The sequence below is a fragment of the Echiichthys vipera genome (assembly GCF_963691815.1).
Source record: "Echiichthys vipera genome assembly, chromosome: 7".
Classification (NCBI taxonomy): Eukaryota; Metazoa; Chordata; class Actinopteri; order Perciformes; family Trachinidae; genus Echiichthys; species Echiichthys vipera.
This window is the reverse complement of record NC_139832.1, coordinates 32616713-32633877: the sequence shown is the minus strand read 5'-3', so window position 1 is coordinate 32633877 and position 17165 is coordinate 32616713. Positions and strand designations below refer to the sequence as shown.

General features: G+C 41.2%; 1 protein-coding gene across 1 annotated transcript in view; it reads right to left on the bottom strand.

The window, feature by feature from the left end:
* zfpm1 (zinc finger protein, FOG family member 1) overlaps positions 1-6427 on the bottom strand; it is a gene marked incomplete at its 5' end in the record, with an annotated part of 125717 nt that extends 119290 nt beyond the window's left edge. The window contains one exon of the mRNA XM_083916233.1: positions 6388-6427. Within this exon, the coding sequence (XP_083772359.1) occupies positions 6388-6427 (40 nt within the window). The remainder of the gene's footprint in view (positions 1-6387) is intronic.
* Between the last annotated feature and the right edge of the window lie 10738 nt (positions 6428-17165).

Genomic DNA, 17165 nt, shown 5'->3' with positions numbered 1-17165 from the left:
CAGCGATCGCCGCCAAGTTTTATCACGTCTCCCATCTCAACCGCCAAAATATAAGCCCAGGGATCCAGCCTCAGTGGGCTGCCTGCCTGCCTCCTATCTCCCCATCAAGGAGAGAAGACTTATCAGGCTGAGAGATCACCAACCGTTGGGGAGGATGACGCACAAAGAGACACAGACAAATATCTATCTGCTACACAAACACCCACTTCTCCTCTTTAACTATGGGCCCACAGAAAGCCCTGGAGTTATTCCATTGTTGCTGGTGGAAAAATTGATAAAGATATCCATGTTATGTTGTCTTAATGTCTCTGATGGGGGGGGGGGGGTTGCTATTCTTGTCAATTGTTGCTTTTCTGGTGGCGTTTACAAAAGTTATATCAAGTCAGAGAATCAGAGAAGAAAGCTTTGCACACAACTGTCACCTGCAGTGCTGGTTATAAAGTATACATGTCTGATCAAAGTGGTGGTACAATACCAGGGTTGCCTCAAGAAAATCTAAAAGTCTAAAACTGGCTATTGTTGATAGAATCAGGAACTTTTAGAGAAAAGAATCAGTCAACAACATCCCATATTTAACCAGACATTGGATGCCAACCTTCAGTACAGAGAGTTTTTGATACTCACTGGTACAGACACGTGTGGTAAATACACAGCCCTTATCACTTGTTGTTTGCCTTGATGATGTTCTTGGACCATATTCCCCAAACATCTTTCTTCTAAAAGAAGCTTCTAAGTTGCTTATTTAAGAGTAACTCTTAAGAACATGTCTACTGTATGTATACATATTTTTGGTCAAAGCACTAAAAGCAGCTCCTAAAGCTGTAAAAAGTTAGAAGTAGTCCAGAGGACTCCTCAGTCACAGAGAGAAGCCCAAACAATCCTAAAATGGCTGCTGCCGACAATCGGCCCCATCGTCCCCTCGACATTTTAGAAAGCTTTCATGATCGTGGGAAGACACATTTATTTCAGGCCTTATAATAACACACTTTGTTTTGGTCTTTTTCACTTCTCCTGACTCTGAGTTTTCATTCAATAATTTCCTTCCTTTCATGCACAAGTTGGCCAACAACTAAAGCTGTTGTTGTTTGCACTTCTCACTATCACCATGGTTACTGCAGTGTGATCATTACCAGGCTTCTTCTATGGCTACCTGATCATTGTTAACGAGCTGCAGACATGGAAGAGACTGACGGTCAGCTGCACAGAATCTGGACTAGTCAGCAGCTGATATTACTCTTCTTTTCGTGTTCAAACATTGGATTTAAACTCTTTATTTGGATACAGATTGGACAGCCAATCACAGTTTGATGAAACTTGACTTCATCCATAACAACGGGGTCAACTCCCAAACCCTCAAAACCCTTTCTCTCAGCTTCACACTTCTCCCAGTTCCTTAAGGGCACACTCACACTGTCCATCCGTACCATGCCCAAACAGGTTTTACGGGTAAAGTCTAGTTCATTTGACCAGTGTGAGTGCAACCGTACCGTGCCTAGCTGCGTCCCATTTGCCGGTCACGGCCCGTTTGGGAGAGGTGGGCTTTTGTAAAGCACGTTTGCACATGTAAGAGCACGAGCGTGTGTACGTGTACGAGTGCGAGGCCTACGGCGGTTCTGACGTAATTTTATGTGCATCTGTTCGGAGGTCTATGGAAAGATTTGTAAACAAAGCGACGCATCGCAACGACGTCAATCAATGCGTGCGATGTGTTACGGCGTGATGACGTATAGGCAGCAAGAAGCCTTCGCGCGAGGCCCAGGCAGTGTGAGTACAAACAGGCCTGGAGGGGGGGACAAGTACCCTAAAGCGCGGGGCACTCACACTGTCCGTCCGTACCGTGCCGTGCCCCTGGCTTTAGGGGACTTGTCCCCCCCCTCCCTCTCCCCCCGCGGGCCAGGCCCGTGTGTACTCACACTGCCTGGGCCTCGCGCGAATGCTTCTTGCCTGTCTATACGTCATCACACCGTAACACATCACACGCATTGATTGACGTCATCGCGATGCGTGGCTTTGTTTACAAATCTTTTCATAGACCTCAGAGTTTTTGTGCGTCTTGTCGACTGTTTTTGAGTATTTTCATCGACCAAATCTGCAGTAAACACTCCACATCCGCATCCCACCAACGTGAACCTTTCACCGCCATTGTTTTAAATGTCTGCGCATGGTCCATCTTTTTTTTTTTCTATGTCCGATCAGGCGCACATAAAATGACGTCAGTAGGCCTCGTGCTCGTGCTCGTACATGTGCAGACAAAAGCCCACCTCTCCAAAACGGTCCGTGGCTGGCCGCAGCTAGGCTCGGTGCGGTTGCACTCACACTGGTCAAACGAACTAGGCTCTACCCGTAAAACCTGTTTGGGCACGGTACGGAAGGACAGCGTGAGTGCGCCCTAGAAGTCTCCTGGTGGGAAGATACAATGTTGGGGAATATAGGCCCTGGAGGTTATAGGTTTGCCCAAATTGCAGGAAGCATCCATAGCCTTCACTGGATTACCACTTTTTTACAAAAAAAGCTCTCTGTCTCTTTAGCTTTCTTTCACTTGATTTTTGTGATTACTTCAAAGACCAATCCACATTAGCCTAATCATTAATAAAAACTAACATTGTTCTTTTTATTCACAGTGCCTCCTCTGCCTTACATAGTGATTAATGGGTTGATTCATTGGTAATGTTGAGGCTGAAACATATTTCTCTGGGCTGCACAAAAGGGGGTTATTTGGAAACCTTACATCTGCATATCTGTTCTTCAATAGAGTTGCAAAGATTAATCGATTAGTTGTTAACTATTAATTAATCACTATTTTGGTAATCGGTTTGGGCATTTGTTAAGGAAAAAATTCTCGGGTTCCAGCTTCTTAAATGTGAATATTTTCTGGTTTCTTTCCTCTATGACAGTAACTGAATCTCTCTGAGTCGGGCACAAAACAAGGCATTTGGTGATGTCGTCTTGGGCTTTGGGAAACACTGATCAACATTTTCACCATTTTATCACATTTCATAGACCCAACAACTAATCCATTAATAGAGAAAACCATCAACAGATTTGAGATTTCAGTGACATGCTTATCAGCTCCTCTGCAAGTAGTTGCCCATAATAACACCTGTGTGGCCATAACCCAAAAATGCTCCTTTACATTACTTATTGGATGTTTGCCGTTATGGCTATCAGTTTAGCACAGTTCAGTAGTTTCCTCCACTTAGACTTAATGCAGAAAACAATTATTACCTAGTTTACAGGTAGGTTAACAGGGCATCAACGGATCACAATACAAGGCATAGCCTTTTTATGCACGTATGCACAGTAAATACCTTCCAGGGTTTTAAGGCAGTGGAAGGCTTCAACTGTGAAGCTGCAGGAAGAGTTTGCATTTACAGCATATTAACACCAAAATGACTTAATAACAAGGTAAAGAACAACTCATTACAAGAACTGAACAACCACCACCGCATCATTTTTATAAAGGAAGTTAGAGGTATATTACTGTGATGATGAAACTCAACCACTCAACAACACTGTGAACTGCCTCCAATTGGTCATATCAGTGACAGCAAGCAGCATGTTCAAAACAACATAGTGGACACACTGCATTAGCAGTAATAGTAGTAGAGGTAGTGCACCAGCAGCCGCCACCTCTGCTGAACCCCCACACACCCCAGCCGAACAAAGTCCTTATCACTCCTCCTCACTCTTCCCTATCAAAATGTCTGCCAAATCACAAGAGAGTCACAGGGCTGAGAGCCTGGCTGGCCTCAGCTGCAGCTGGGGCCTGCTGCACAGGGAAGCATGGTGGACCAGAAGCACTGATAAAGATGGCCATAACACCCCTGAGACGCACACATGTACACACTCTCTCTTTCTTTCTCTCATACACGCCAAGTCTAGCCTCGGTTTATCAGCCCCAGGGTCTGGGATACATCTCCAGGCCTCGCTGCTGGCTTTACTGTAGGAGCCTGCTGGGAGTTCACAGCTGATAGGCCTCTAGATGGAAACATAGGAAAAACAGGAAGTGACAGACAATATAGACTTCTTTCAGTGGCACATCAGAGAACCTCATCAAGAGAAATGCTCAATCAAAACGGATGAGTTCAGCGCTATTAAGGGCAATCTATAGAAGACCGTGAGCAGCTAACAATAACTTTAACTAGGAAAGGATGAACATCTCATCGTCATCTGTAAACAGCAACCAAGAGTATTAGGTTTCTTAGTCCAGGTTAACTAGCTAATGCTACTGATAAGCAACACTAAGCATTTGTGATATACTTAACATTACTCAATCATGTCCAGTCCAATAATCCTAATATTCAAAAGTATCCCTATATGTATTAGTAACAACTAAATGGTTTGCCGCTGATGGTAATAGTAAATGTAATGTGTGAATGTTGTTCTATGACTAAATTGAATAAACTAAGTCACGTCTGACAATGGTTGATATCGGCCAGACATTGGGGAAATCATGACCCGCCCTACTCTGCCTCTGGTTAGCTATTGCTCGTTGCCTTCTTTGGTTGGGTAGGTTAGCTTAAGGTATGAAGAGTGACATTGGTAAGAGATGTCAAGTAAGCCAGTCAGAGACAGAGTAGGGTAGGCCATGCCTTCGCCATCCCAAGAAAAAGAAAACTACTGATAGAACAGACTGCTTCACAGATAGGAATCCTGGAGGTGCACATTCAAGCTCAAACAACACTACCATGTGTGTGATTGATACCTGTCGTTTATACTCATCAACCATGAAGCTACACGCTAGCTGCAGTCGACGAGATTACTTATGTAGAGCGACACCCACTCTGTTCAATGCAATTAAACCATCTTTAGCTGAACAATAAAAAAATAGAAACCAGCACACACAGAGCATATTAACCATACAACAACAACAACACTGTTTTGTAGTTTGATTAACTCAAAGAATAAACTTTAATTGGCTGAGTATCTGGTAAAAGCAACTGGCAAAAACCTTTCACCTCTAACATCGAGCTGAGACAATAGTCTGCAGGTTGCGCAGTAACTTGGGGGCAACTTCTGAAGTAATGCTAACTGCTCCCTTTGACCTCTTGCTCTGCATAATGCTCACAAGTGAGGTTTGTATTAGACCATGAAAAGAAACATTGATCACTACTATTAGACAGCTTGAGGGAAAATACACCTACTAATACCACCATAGCCTGAATGTCAACGCATTCCTATCATAAATAACTGTATTTATGTAATGTGAAACCATATAGCTTCCAAATGGTGCTTTCAGACACCAGCTTGGTTTCTGGGAACAGAGTGACACAATCACTGATGACAAGATATTATTATTTGCTCAGTGTGATAACTTACCAAACAAACTGCCCTGCTGATGTCATGTTTCCATTCCAACTGTAGCTTCCAAATAGAAACACGCACACCTGTTTTTCCCCCAGTATAATGATAACCTATTTAGAGGGAGCTCAGACGGCTACATGCCTGGGAGGGGTTAATCACAACATCATTAATATGCTTTTATATAAAATTTGAACATCAGTCACCAGCGATAAACCTTCACACGTTTTATGAACAGGAAGGACTCGTCAAGCACGGAGAGCAGCCAAGCGCCAGACCAAGAAAAGGCCATTCAAGCGGCCCTAAGATGCATTATTGAGTTAAAGGGAGAGATGAAAAAAAGATCCAATTGTAAGCAGCTATCGGCAGCAGAGATCAGCCAGGCGGCCTATCTGACGCCCCATCTCTGGGAAAGAGAAGTGAAAAGCCAGGGGGAAAATGCAACAGCGGCCTCGGCACTGCCTCAGACAGAAAACAAATAAAAAAGATCCAATTTTAATCTCTATCTGGGCTCACATCGGATCGCTGCTTTATCTCTGCTCACATCGGCTTTTTCAGAGAACACTGACGTTTCCACAACAGAATTAGACAGGAAGCCACGGGTCCAGTTTAGCTGCCCATGGACAAAGCATTCTTCACAGGGTAATAAAGTGAAACTTTCTGATGTCCCTGCGCAGTCTAGATAGCAACACTGACAAAGTGGCGCTTCAACAACTTTGGAAAATAACTTTGGAAAGTGTGTAGGCTATTGTGAGAAACACTGGAGCCCGTCTGAACTCAGCTGAACTTGTACTTTAACATTCAAGTGGCGGATATTACCAAATGCGCAGTTACATCTCCAGTGTGCACAGGTTGTGTTAGAGGCGATAGTCACACGAACAAACGGGGCCATAAAGCTGCTGCCGTTACACCCGGGTTTCACACTACTTATTAACTTTAGAGTGAAAGCAGTTGATCCGAAGCGCCGCCGCACAGAACGTGCGACTCGTCCCCGGAGCGCGCGCGGCTCACCCCGCACTCCATCTCCTCACAACACTCCAACAAAAAGACACACCACATTAGGCAATGAGCTGCTTTCGTCCTTACGCTTTATCTGCCGGGGTTTGCTCTGCTTCCTCCGGGACATGGTAGGTCTCCCCTCTTGGACGGACACACGGAGCGGCAGAGGAGCGGTCTGGTTCTTCTAGTTTCTGCTTCTTCTCTCTTTCTCCGCCGTTTATTGCTGCGACGCGGCACTCCGATCAGCGACCGGAGAAATCCGCATGACCCGCCTGCACTTTGATATCTTCTGCCACGCCAGCTAACGTAGGGGGCTACCTGTGGCCGGGTCTGCTCACTTGTCACCGTGCCCCCTTAGCTTCTTCCCAGACGTGCCTTTACCTCACCGTTCTCTCCGTTTCCCCGCTAACGTTATTCCTGCGCCGGGAGAGCCACCGCCGCAGCCCTGTGGCTTCTGTCGGCAGACACAGTGGCCTGTCTTCGCTAATAAATGATGAGTTGTGTGGAGCTGAGCGGAGGGACTGCTGTCCGGGTTCTCTGTGAAGTTTCCTCTCGCCGGTCCGCCCCCTTGTCCGCCTGTACTGTCACTGAAGCGGGGACACACTTTCAATGGAGCTCGAGCGCTACAGTCAACTCCGCTTACTACTGAGGGCAAGACGTGGCTTTGGAACGCCCCTTACGTCTGACGTAGGGCACCGCACCCATCTCCTATTGGTTCAAACGTTTCACGTAAAGTAAGCATTTCTTTTTAAACCTATCAAAATAAAACAAAAAACATATTATAGTTCAAATGCGGAATTTAACTACATTAAATACATCAAAACTTAGATTTTTAATATATATTCTCAGGGAAGGTATATATTGTGTATGTAACAAGCACTGAAATTAATCATTGTCAAATTAAATATTATTTTTGGTATTTTGTTTTATCCCCTTATGATATACGAATCAATCGTCAGAACAGCTAGTAAAGTAGGTGTGTGTTGCCTTGTTTTAGTATATTACTGTTGTTTTTTGAAAAATCTTGTCATTGATTTTATTTTATTTTTTGTATGTTGTCATAAACTTTTCCATGTTCTATTGGAGATAGAACATCTCCTCAGATGACAAAGGATAGCAGTCTTCTTCTGATGATGATGATGATGATGATGATGATGATGAAGAGTTCTTCTTAAGTCCTTGGCACTCAGGAAACTCTTTTGAAAACATGGTTTGTCCAAATTATGATCGTAATGTAATTTACCTGAGCAGCCACCCCCATTAACTTGACATCATACTATTCAAATTCCAAAGTGTAATACATGGTATTGTTGAGTGTTTTCATTGTACTGTGCTTTGATTCTTGTTTAATTGTGATACAGACATGAGATTAGCCAGGATTTCCTTTTGGCTGTCGACAGGCGGCCTTCGTTTCCTGCATGGATGACTCGCTTTACAAAGGTACTATTGTATACGTCCATTTATTCAAAGTACAATAGCAGAATTAGAGTATGGTATATGGAGGGTTTGAAGGAAACACATGTAAATTGATTCTTGTGAATAGTCAAAATTCTGTTGAACTTGTTTTCAGTCCCTTATATCAACACTAGACTATGAATTAAGCGTTGAGTCTTTCCACTGTTGTTATAACTAATATTATCAAGTTTCTGATCATGCATTTTAATATCTTTATTTTTATATTACATTGGCATGGTACATTCATTGGGAAAACTTTATTTAGTGCCTATTCAGAAATTAATTTGCATTTTGACGGAGCATTTCATTTACACAATTCATAAGGTGAGAAAGTTTTAACTCAGTCTGAAGGTTTGTATACATTCATCACTTAAAACAACAGATACCACAGTACACTACTGAACACCTCACATTTCCATTGCATAGTAACAAACTATTAAGTCAGTGAACTATAATTCAAGTAACTTGGTTGATGCCACACAGTTTTCATTTCATCCAGTGATTCCAAACAGCAACCCCTGGGGGGGACACACTCCTGCCCTTTCACATGGACATGAAAAAGGAGATGGAGTTGGCTTCTTACCAGCTAAATTCACTGGTGCCACCTAGTGGCCATCTTTCAAATCATGACAATACTGCACAGAAAGTTTACAGTGTGGCGCATCACACACTTAAAACAGTCAGTAACATCTGTAACTGGGAGGAGATTCATCTTGAGATGCTAATGTACAGACGTGTATGTACAGTAGAGAGTAGGACCCAACCTAAAGGAAATGTAAGATGCAACCATGCAGGAGCCATACCAGGTAAGATAAGTAAATAGTTAAGTGTTGTACCATCATTCTTTTAACTTTCTTCTCCTGATTTTATATGATGTATTTCTGTACATCTCTGTTAGGCACTTTGCGATACTTTCTGTATGAAAAGCGCCATATAAATAAAGGTTGATTTGATTTGATTTGATTCTTTTTCCAAAAGATATTCCTTCATTTGGTGTTTGATGTAGAAAGTAGTGAAAACATGTCACTCCAAAATCACCAGGTGTTGAGTTGGGCTGAGATCTGGTGACTGCTCAGACTAAAGCATGTGATTTACACCATTTTCACACTCGTCCACCCACTCAGTGAGCCCTTCAAGCATCTGCATTTATTATGTTTCTGCACTTTATTCATATTTTTAGGGCTCCAAGCCCAGGGGGGTTGTGGGCCACATGATGCAAGCAGCAGCGTGGCTCCCACTGCCAGTGGTGCTGGGAGCCCTCCCTATTGTTTTCGCAAAGATTTTGTTTTGTTTTTATTTTTTCATCAGTAAAACTCATACTGCAGCCTACATCATGCAGGTTATGGAGGTGAAACTTTGAACTTTGGCTCAGACCCCTGCACGTACGGCAGACACCAAAAATGACACGTGTCCATTAGGTAGGTAGTGCTATAATCAATCTGAACGCGTTTTTGCCTGTAACTCCTACATCGTATATTCAAAATGATTACGTCTATGTGTTCCCTCACACCGTCAGCTATGTGAACGTTGTGATTAGGCCACCCCCATTTTCACCTCGACTTTTTTTTATCCCAAACCTACTTTTTCGAACTCCTAGGCTGAGAGTCTGATCAGCATGAAACGTTGCACACATGATCTTTTTACCCCTACGATCAAAACTTATCAAAATAATTTTCATAATCCAAACATTGTGGAAGATATAGAAGAAAGACATCCTGTACATTGTAGTCAAAACAGGAAGTGTTGGGTTTCTTTTGCAATAATTTCTCAGATTAACGCAAAACTTGGAAAAGTAATTTCCCATGCTGCACTGAGGGTCAGTGCAAAATCTGAGGTTAATCGGCCACAGTCTGGGGCTGCTATGCAAAATTGGGTAATGTATGCATTATGTGAACAACTGCAAAATCTGCTTTTTAATAAACAGCACTTTCTTTTTAAAATTACTATCTGTGCCGAGTTTTAAGCTATGACTTGCAATGTGCACATGGACCTGCAGATCCAGACTGCATCACCTTCGCGGGTTGCAGGGCCCAACTAGCGTGGAGGGCTTGCACCCCGCTGATACCTGCTCGCAGGTCTAGTCTTTTATTTGGAGTCTGTTTGCATGCTTCAACTATATCTGAATGCACCATCATTGCTGCAAAGAAAGCTTGGGCATCACTTGCTGGATAACAGCATGGTTTTTTGAATGTAGTACATACTTTTCTGTCATGCATGGCACTTTGGAGAGTTGTATGGCTAACTGGGAGTTTGGTCATTAATCCAAAGTTGTTTGGACTATGACATCATTCCCTGATTTAGTTTGTGCTCAGTTTGAATTTATTTTTGTTTTTATTTATATCTTGCCTATTTTGTTATAAACTCACAATGCCAGAAAATGGTAGATTAATAGCACGTGTGTCTTTTGAAATATTAATATTTTTAGGGATTTTACTCAAATTGTGCAACATGGACAAAAATGGCATGACAAGGGGAACAGTCATCTACTGCTAATCACTGCAAAGAATGACAAAATGGTGTTATTCGTGTTTGAATCACTTCTACCAGTCAAGGGCAACACAATCAGAAACGTTCATTTTGAGAACCTTGGTTATTGCATGTGAAGTCTACAACATGGACACAGTTCGGACATTCTAAGTCAAGTTTCTCTGAGAGGAAATGTAATGCTCTGTATCTGCAACTTTGTAAAATACATTACAGCTCAATAATGTTGATAATGATAATGATAATACAGTAGATCAAAGTTTAAGTTTATTTTCTCCAATTTGTGTTTTTGTATTTTCATTGTGAAATACTAAATACTTTCACCTTTCAGACAAAAGAAATCTTGCAAATGCTCACAACTTTAGTCATACGTAAGGCATCACAAGCCAAAACAGAGTGTGTCGTATATGCTGAGGGTGTATGAAAGGTTTCAGTGGTGCATCTTCGCAGCAGGCTGAATTAGTGGCCATTTCTTTTTTGCTTTATGTAAGATTAAGTGTTTTTTTTTTTGTCATTTTTATCATTCTTCAGAGACTCATATGATTGGCACTGTGGCTTTAATACATATCTATTATGGAAGACATTTTGACTTGGGGGTGATTAATAACATTAAAGTTTGAATATGTAGAATCTTTGTTAAAAGCTATATATTAAAATATAATAATAATAATAATAATAATAATAATAAAAATAATAATAATAATAATAATACACCCACAGGGTATTTTGAGGGGTACAGCTTGAAAGTATTGCTTTTCCATAAAAATACATTTAGTCTGAATTGATATTTAAACATTTTTGACAGGTTTGACAATGACTTTCTGTCCTATTCTGTTTCCAGTGTAGCAGCCAATAGCATTGGGCGTTGCTGGTTGCCAGGGTTGTCTGTTGTTGCTACAGAAACAAGAATCATTTTGAGTTGAGATCTAGATAATCAGTTACACAGCACTCAAAGAAAGACTTCAGTTGAAGACTGGCTAACGTTAAATACTGTTGTAAATTTATTGATTGGTCCAAATTAGTGGTTCCCCTGAATGATTCATCACTGACATGGAGCAGACTGATCACTGACACACTCAGCAACAAACCTGGCAACCCGACTGCTGGAATTATTTTTTGTTGTTGTGATAACAATCTCAAGACACTCGATGGAGGTGTTCTGCTCATTCTCCAGATTCAACCTTCGATAATGTGTCCATGTGAGGCAGTTCCAGGACCTACTTCTGTGCATGATAGCTTACTTGAAAGTCTTACTTATGGACATTTATGGAATGGAGCAATGAGTTACACACTGTTTACTGTTGTTTCAGTTTACAGCTTTTGCCAAACTGTCAAATACAGGCAGAAGTTCTGAATTCTGTGGGTGTCAAGATGGGCAGTGAAAACAAACCTTTGTAAGTAACTTTGTAGGAGACATTCGTTATGTCTGTATGTATGATTATTTGCTCATAAAATGTTGCTGAAAAAAACACAAAATGATCACATACAGTATACGCTAAAGACTTGGACCTAGACTCTTTATTGTTCCTTTGGGACTCCCGCAAGGAAATTAAGTTTCCAGCAGCTTACAAAAACACGAGGGAGGTATAAAAAAATACAGTATAAGATAACCAATAAACTCTTAGCTAAATAAATACAGAAAATATAAAAAAAAACAATAAACAGTAAACAAGAAACTCTTAGTTAAATATATATGAGGAAGATGTAAGAATACAGGTCAAATAAAATTCAGGGAAAATTGAATCAGATAAATTAAATGTAGAGGAAATGTATAAGATAAAATGTATTACTGTATATGACAGAAATGAGCAGTAAGATTAAACTGAAATGACTGAAAATAGATCACAAATAGACAAAAATGACAACAAAGACATGCAAAATTATTAAAAATCGATATAAAATGACCACAGAGAGAAACAAAGCGACGAAACGAATGACTAAAAATAGTTGCAAAACAATTACAAAGACATAATGACTAGAATTAGACTCTTTGAATTTGGGTATCTTGTTTCTCACCCAACTGTTAATACTGCTTGAACATTTATTTTTCGAAGCTCGTCAGAAAATATGGTCTTGTGCCGCACCCAGCTGACTAACTGTTCTTTAGGATAGTCACTATAAACTGTAACTGTAAAGTTCCGCCCCACGGTTAAATTCATTTAGTTCATGTGGAAGTGGATGCCAATGACAGAAGAGCTGGAACAGCGCCCCTACAAGGTGTTGACCATTTAGTGAGTGACTTCTCAAAGATGTTTTAAACTCAGTACTAATGCAAAGTGACCACTTCAGGATTTTTCCTCCAGATCTAAGGGCGCACTCACACTGTCCATCCGTACCGTGCCCAAGCACGTTTCAGGGCTAAAGTCTAGTTCCTTTGACCAGTGAGAGTGCAACTGTAACGTGCCTTAGGGCGTGATCACACTATCCTCCCGGACCGAGACCCGGACTTTAGGGTACTTGTCCCCCCTCCCTCTCCCCCCCGCGCCCCAGCCCCGTTTGTACTCACACTACCAGGGCCTCGGCCAATACTTCTTGCTGTCCATACGCCTTCAAGCCGTAACACGTCACACGCATTGATCGCGTGTGTGGCTTTGTTTACAAATCTTTCCATAGACCTCGGAGTTTTTGTGCGTCTTGTCGACTGTTTTTGAATATTTTCATCCGACCAAATCTGCAGTAAACACTCCACCTCCACATCACACCAACATGAACCTTTCCCCACCATTGTTGTTGTTGTTAAATGTCCGCGCATGGTCCGTCCTTCTATTTACATGTCCGAACAGGCGGACATAACGCTACTGCCGTAGGGCTCGTGCTCGTGCGCGTACACGTGCGCACGCTCGTGCTCGTTCATGTGCAAACGGCTCCGCTAAAGCCCACCTATTTCAAGCGGGCCGTGGCGGCCCAGCTGGCCCCAGTTGAGCGCGGAGCGGGTGCGCTCACATTACTTAAAGGTACTAGACTTTAGCTGAAAAACCGGTTTTGGCCGCGGCCAAAAGGACAGTGTGAGCACGCTATAAGAGAGGCCTGCTTGCCGGCCACAGCCGTTTGGGAGAGGTGGGCTTTTGTAAACTACGTTTGCAAATGTAGAGCACGAGCGTGCGCACGTGTACGAGCACGAGGCCTACGGCGGTTCTGACGTAATTTTATGTGCGCCTTCTGGACATAGAAAAAAGAAGGAGGGACCATGCATGGACATTTAAAACAATGCGTGTGACGTGTGACGTGTTACGGCGTGATGACGTATAGGCAGCAAGAAGCATTCGCAGGCAGTGTGAGTACAAACGGGCCTGGACCGCGGGAGGAGAGGGAGGGAGGGGCAAGTACCCTAAAGCATGGGGAACGGATGGACAGTGTGAGTGCACACTAAGGCAAATCGGGATTGGTTCGGCACTCGCTGCTCACAGCACTGGGCTGAGGGGAAACCAGGATTAAGAGTGTCAAGCTCTGCACAAAGAGGCTGGTAAACAAACACAGACTTTCACCCAATATCTTCTCCTTGCTATGGATTCAGACTCCACCTCTGTGCTTCTGTTACTGGATCTCAGAGCAGCTTTTGACACTATAACTAAATACTCTTTGACCAAATGTAAAACAGACTTGGCATCCTGGTTATAGCTGAAAGCTGAAAGTGTTCTTTTAATGATGCAACATCAATATTTTATATATTGATAATATATTAATATAATTAATATATTAAGTGTAATATGGAGTATCTCAGGGTCTCTGTTCTTGGCCTTCTGCCCTTGGCCCTCTCTTTATATTTCACCCAATTTATACGCAGTCTTGGAATCCATTTCTCCTGCTACACTGATGAAACTCAGCTCCTATAAAAGCAGGTGATCATTCCTAAATTATTAAATTAGAGGCCTGCTTGACTACTGTGAAAGAATGGATGTCAAGTAGTTTCTTGCTCATAAATTCAGGTACAATTGAGATGCTGCTGCTCTACATTGATATCATGCTGTAGATCAAATAACAGTAACTCTAGACAACTGTGTGATATCCCAAAGCCAGGCACCATAATCTTGGTGTTATGTGAGATTCAACCCTTATTTTTGATCAGCACATTAAAAATATCACCAAGATGGCCTTTTTTATGCAATACAGCTACAATTAGTCTTTTCTATGCATGGCTGATGCAGAGATGCAAATTCACACCTTTCAGGTTGGGACCACCAACACTGCAGCAGGTCCTATGGTTGACACTGTTTATGCTTGCTCCAAACAAGACAAAAACAAGAGATATTTTTGTGTTCCGAAAGCAGGATTACATAAAGAAGATAAGTTACACAAACTCACAGTGAAATGGCGGTCAAAAGCAGTCAACTAAATGTTGTGCTAAACATGGACTGAGTCGGTATTGCCATACAATTTCAATGTGCTGTGACAACTTCTCCATGTTTCTTATCCACAACCCAGTTTTTTAGGGTGTTTCACCTCTGGGAATGGTTGTAGGCAGTAGGTAAAAAATTAGCCAGCTAGTAGCCTAGATACTAGTGGTGCATCCACATCCATACTAATGTTGAAATAGCAAAATAAATAGGCAGTAACTCTAAAGCACTTTACTCATCCAGGCCAAAACACGATGGCAGTCGTTCAATACTACTTTGGTTCTGAGGTTGTGGAACCAACTGCATACAAAATAGTAAGAAACTTCTAGACTCTTGTGAATTTTAATCTGGCTAGCTGTGCAACTGGAGCTTGAGTTCATTTGTAACATTGGCTAAATTTTGACTTCATTTTGTATGGATCACATCAGGTTTTTCCTTTTACAGTATGTAGTCACATTCCTCCATTTTTAATTTGTGCAGTACAGATTCATCACTTCCTTCCCCCCATCTCAATAATACACTTAATAATAGGCATATGATAACAAAGCAACTATAGTGCATGTTGGGACTATCCAGTTCAGTTCAGTTCATTTTCAGACATTTCAGACAAAGACATTTCATGACAAACACAAAAAAAATCATAAGGTCTGAAAAAAGGGAATAGGCAGAAGCTAAAGCTTATAACGCCTACCCTTTAAAATACATAAACTTAGGTAGCAGCTACACACAGGTCAAAAAGAAAATGTCTGATAATTCATTTATTGCTGCTATCAGCAAACACAATCAACATATGTTTGAATAATGATCCTCTTGAGAACAGTTTTAAAGTAAATTAATGTTCTGCAGACTTTTAAATCTATGGCAAAATCGTTCCAAACATTCACTCCAACAACAGAGACACAATGCATTTTTGCATTTGTTCTAACACTGGGCTTTTTCAGCACGTCTTGCCCTCTCAGCAGATAGGGACTTTCCCTTTCCTGAAACAGGTTCTGAATCAGGATGGGGAATTGATTATTCTTTATTTTAAACATCAACTGCGCCGTTCGAAAGTAAACCAAGTCCTTGAATTTGGATCAAACTGACTGGTTTGGTGTTAGTTTGGTATGTGTTTCCCCACACCTCCAGACCATAGGTCCTGTAGGGGAGCACCAAGGAACAATACAATACATATAATGTTTGATCATTTAAATATTCTTTAAATAATGCCTTTTAATCTCTGCCTTAACAAAGTATATTCGTGTCATCTGCAAATAATATAAAGTGCATTGTTTCTGAAACCAAACATAAATCATTGATGTAAATTATGAACAACAAAAGACTCAACACTGACCCCTGGGGGAGTCCACAGGTCACTGACATGGTCTCTGAGTCGGTGCCATCAAAGTGGACATATTGGGATCTGTTGCTCAAATTACTTTGGATCCAGGAAAGGGCCAAAACCCTGATTCCAGATCTATTAAGTTTTTTCAGCAAGAGATCATGGTTCACGGTGTCGAAAGCTTTGGTAAGATCCAGGAATAAACCAACAGCATATTGCTTATGTTCTATTGCATTTGTTATATTTTCAACTAGGTTCACCAAAGCTAAGGTTGTGGTTCGATCAGGTCTAAAACCATAATGCTGTTCACAGAGTATGTTATATTTTTCTAAGTAATTATATAATCTTATGTGGAAAAGCTTCTCCAATATTTTAGAAAATTGGGATAGTATGGAGATAGGTCTATAATTTGTGAATGTGTGTATCACCAGACTTGTAAATTGGGATGACTTTTGCCATCTTCATCCTTTCTGGGAATTCCTCTGTTTGCAGGGACAGGTTAAATAAAAAGGTGATTGGAAATATTACATGATCAATTATTTCTTTTAATATTGACATGTCCAATCCATCCGAGTCTGATGACTTTTTCACAATGGAAAGAATTTCATTAATATTATACATAATATACTGTGTTCCTGCTTTGGAAGTTTGCTGGGACAATGTGTGTTATATAGAGTAAAAAATGTGTTAATGTGTTAACTGCCATAACATATAAGTCACATTCACATTACTATAGATATTATTATAGTTACTGGAAGTCTGTCTCTGTCCATCTGTCCGTCTTTTCTCTCTTTCTCTATCCTTTTCTTCCTCCCCAACCAGTGCAGACAGATGTCCGTCCTCCACAGAGCTGGGTCTGTCCCACGTTCCTGCCTGTTAAAGGGAAGGTTTCCGTTGCCACCGTACTCTACGGGGGAATTGTTGGGTCTATGTAAATCATAAATAAGTCATAGAGTGTGGTCTTTACCTACTCTGTAAAGTGTCCTGAGATAACTTTTGTTATGATTTGGCACTATAAATAAAATTGAATTGAATTGAATTAAAAAACTAGTTCAAAAAGGCTTCATCAGCAGTATTTACATTATCTGAATATACATTGTCCCAGTTTTGTTCCATTAGAGCATTCTTAAGTTTATTAATTGCCTCAGTGTTTTTTTGTCTGTTCATTACAACCATTTTCTTTTCTTTATGGGATTCTTTAACTATTTCTATCTTTGTAAAAAACTGAAAAGGTGATCTGATATATCAGATATTAAAAGTCCACTTATTAT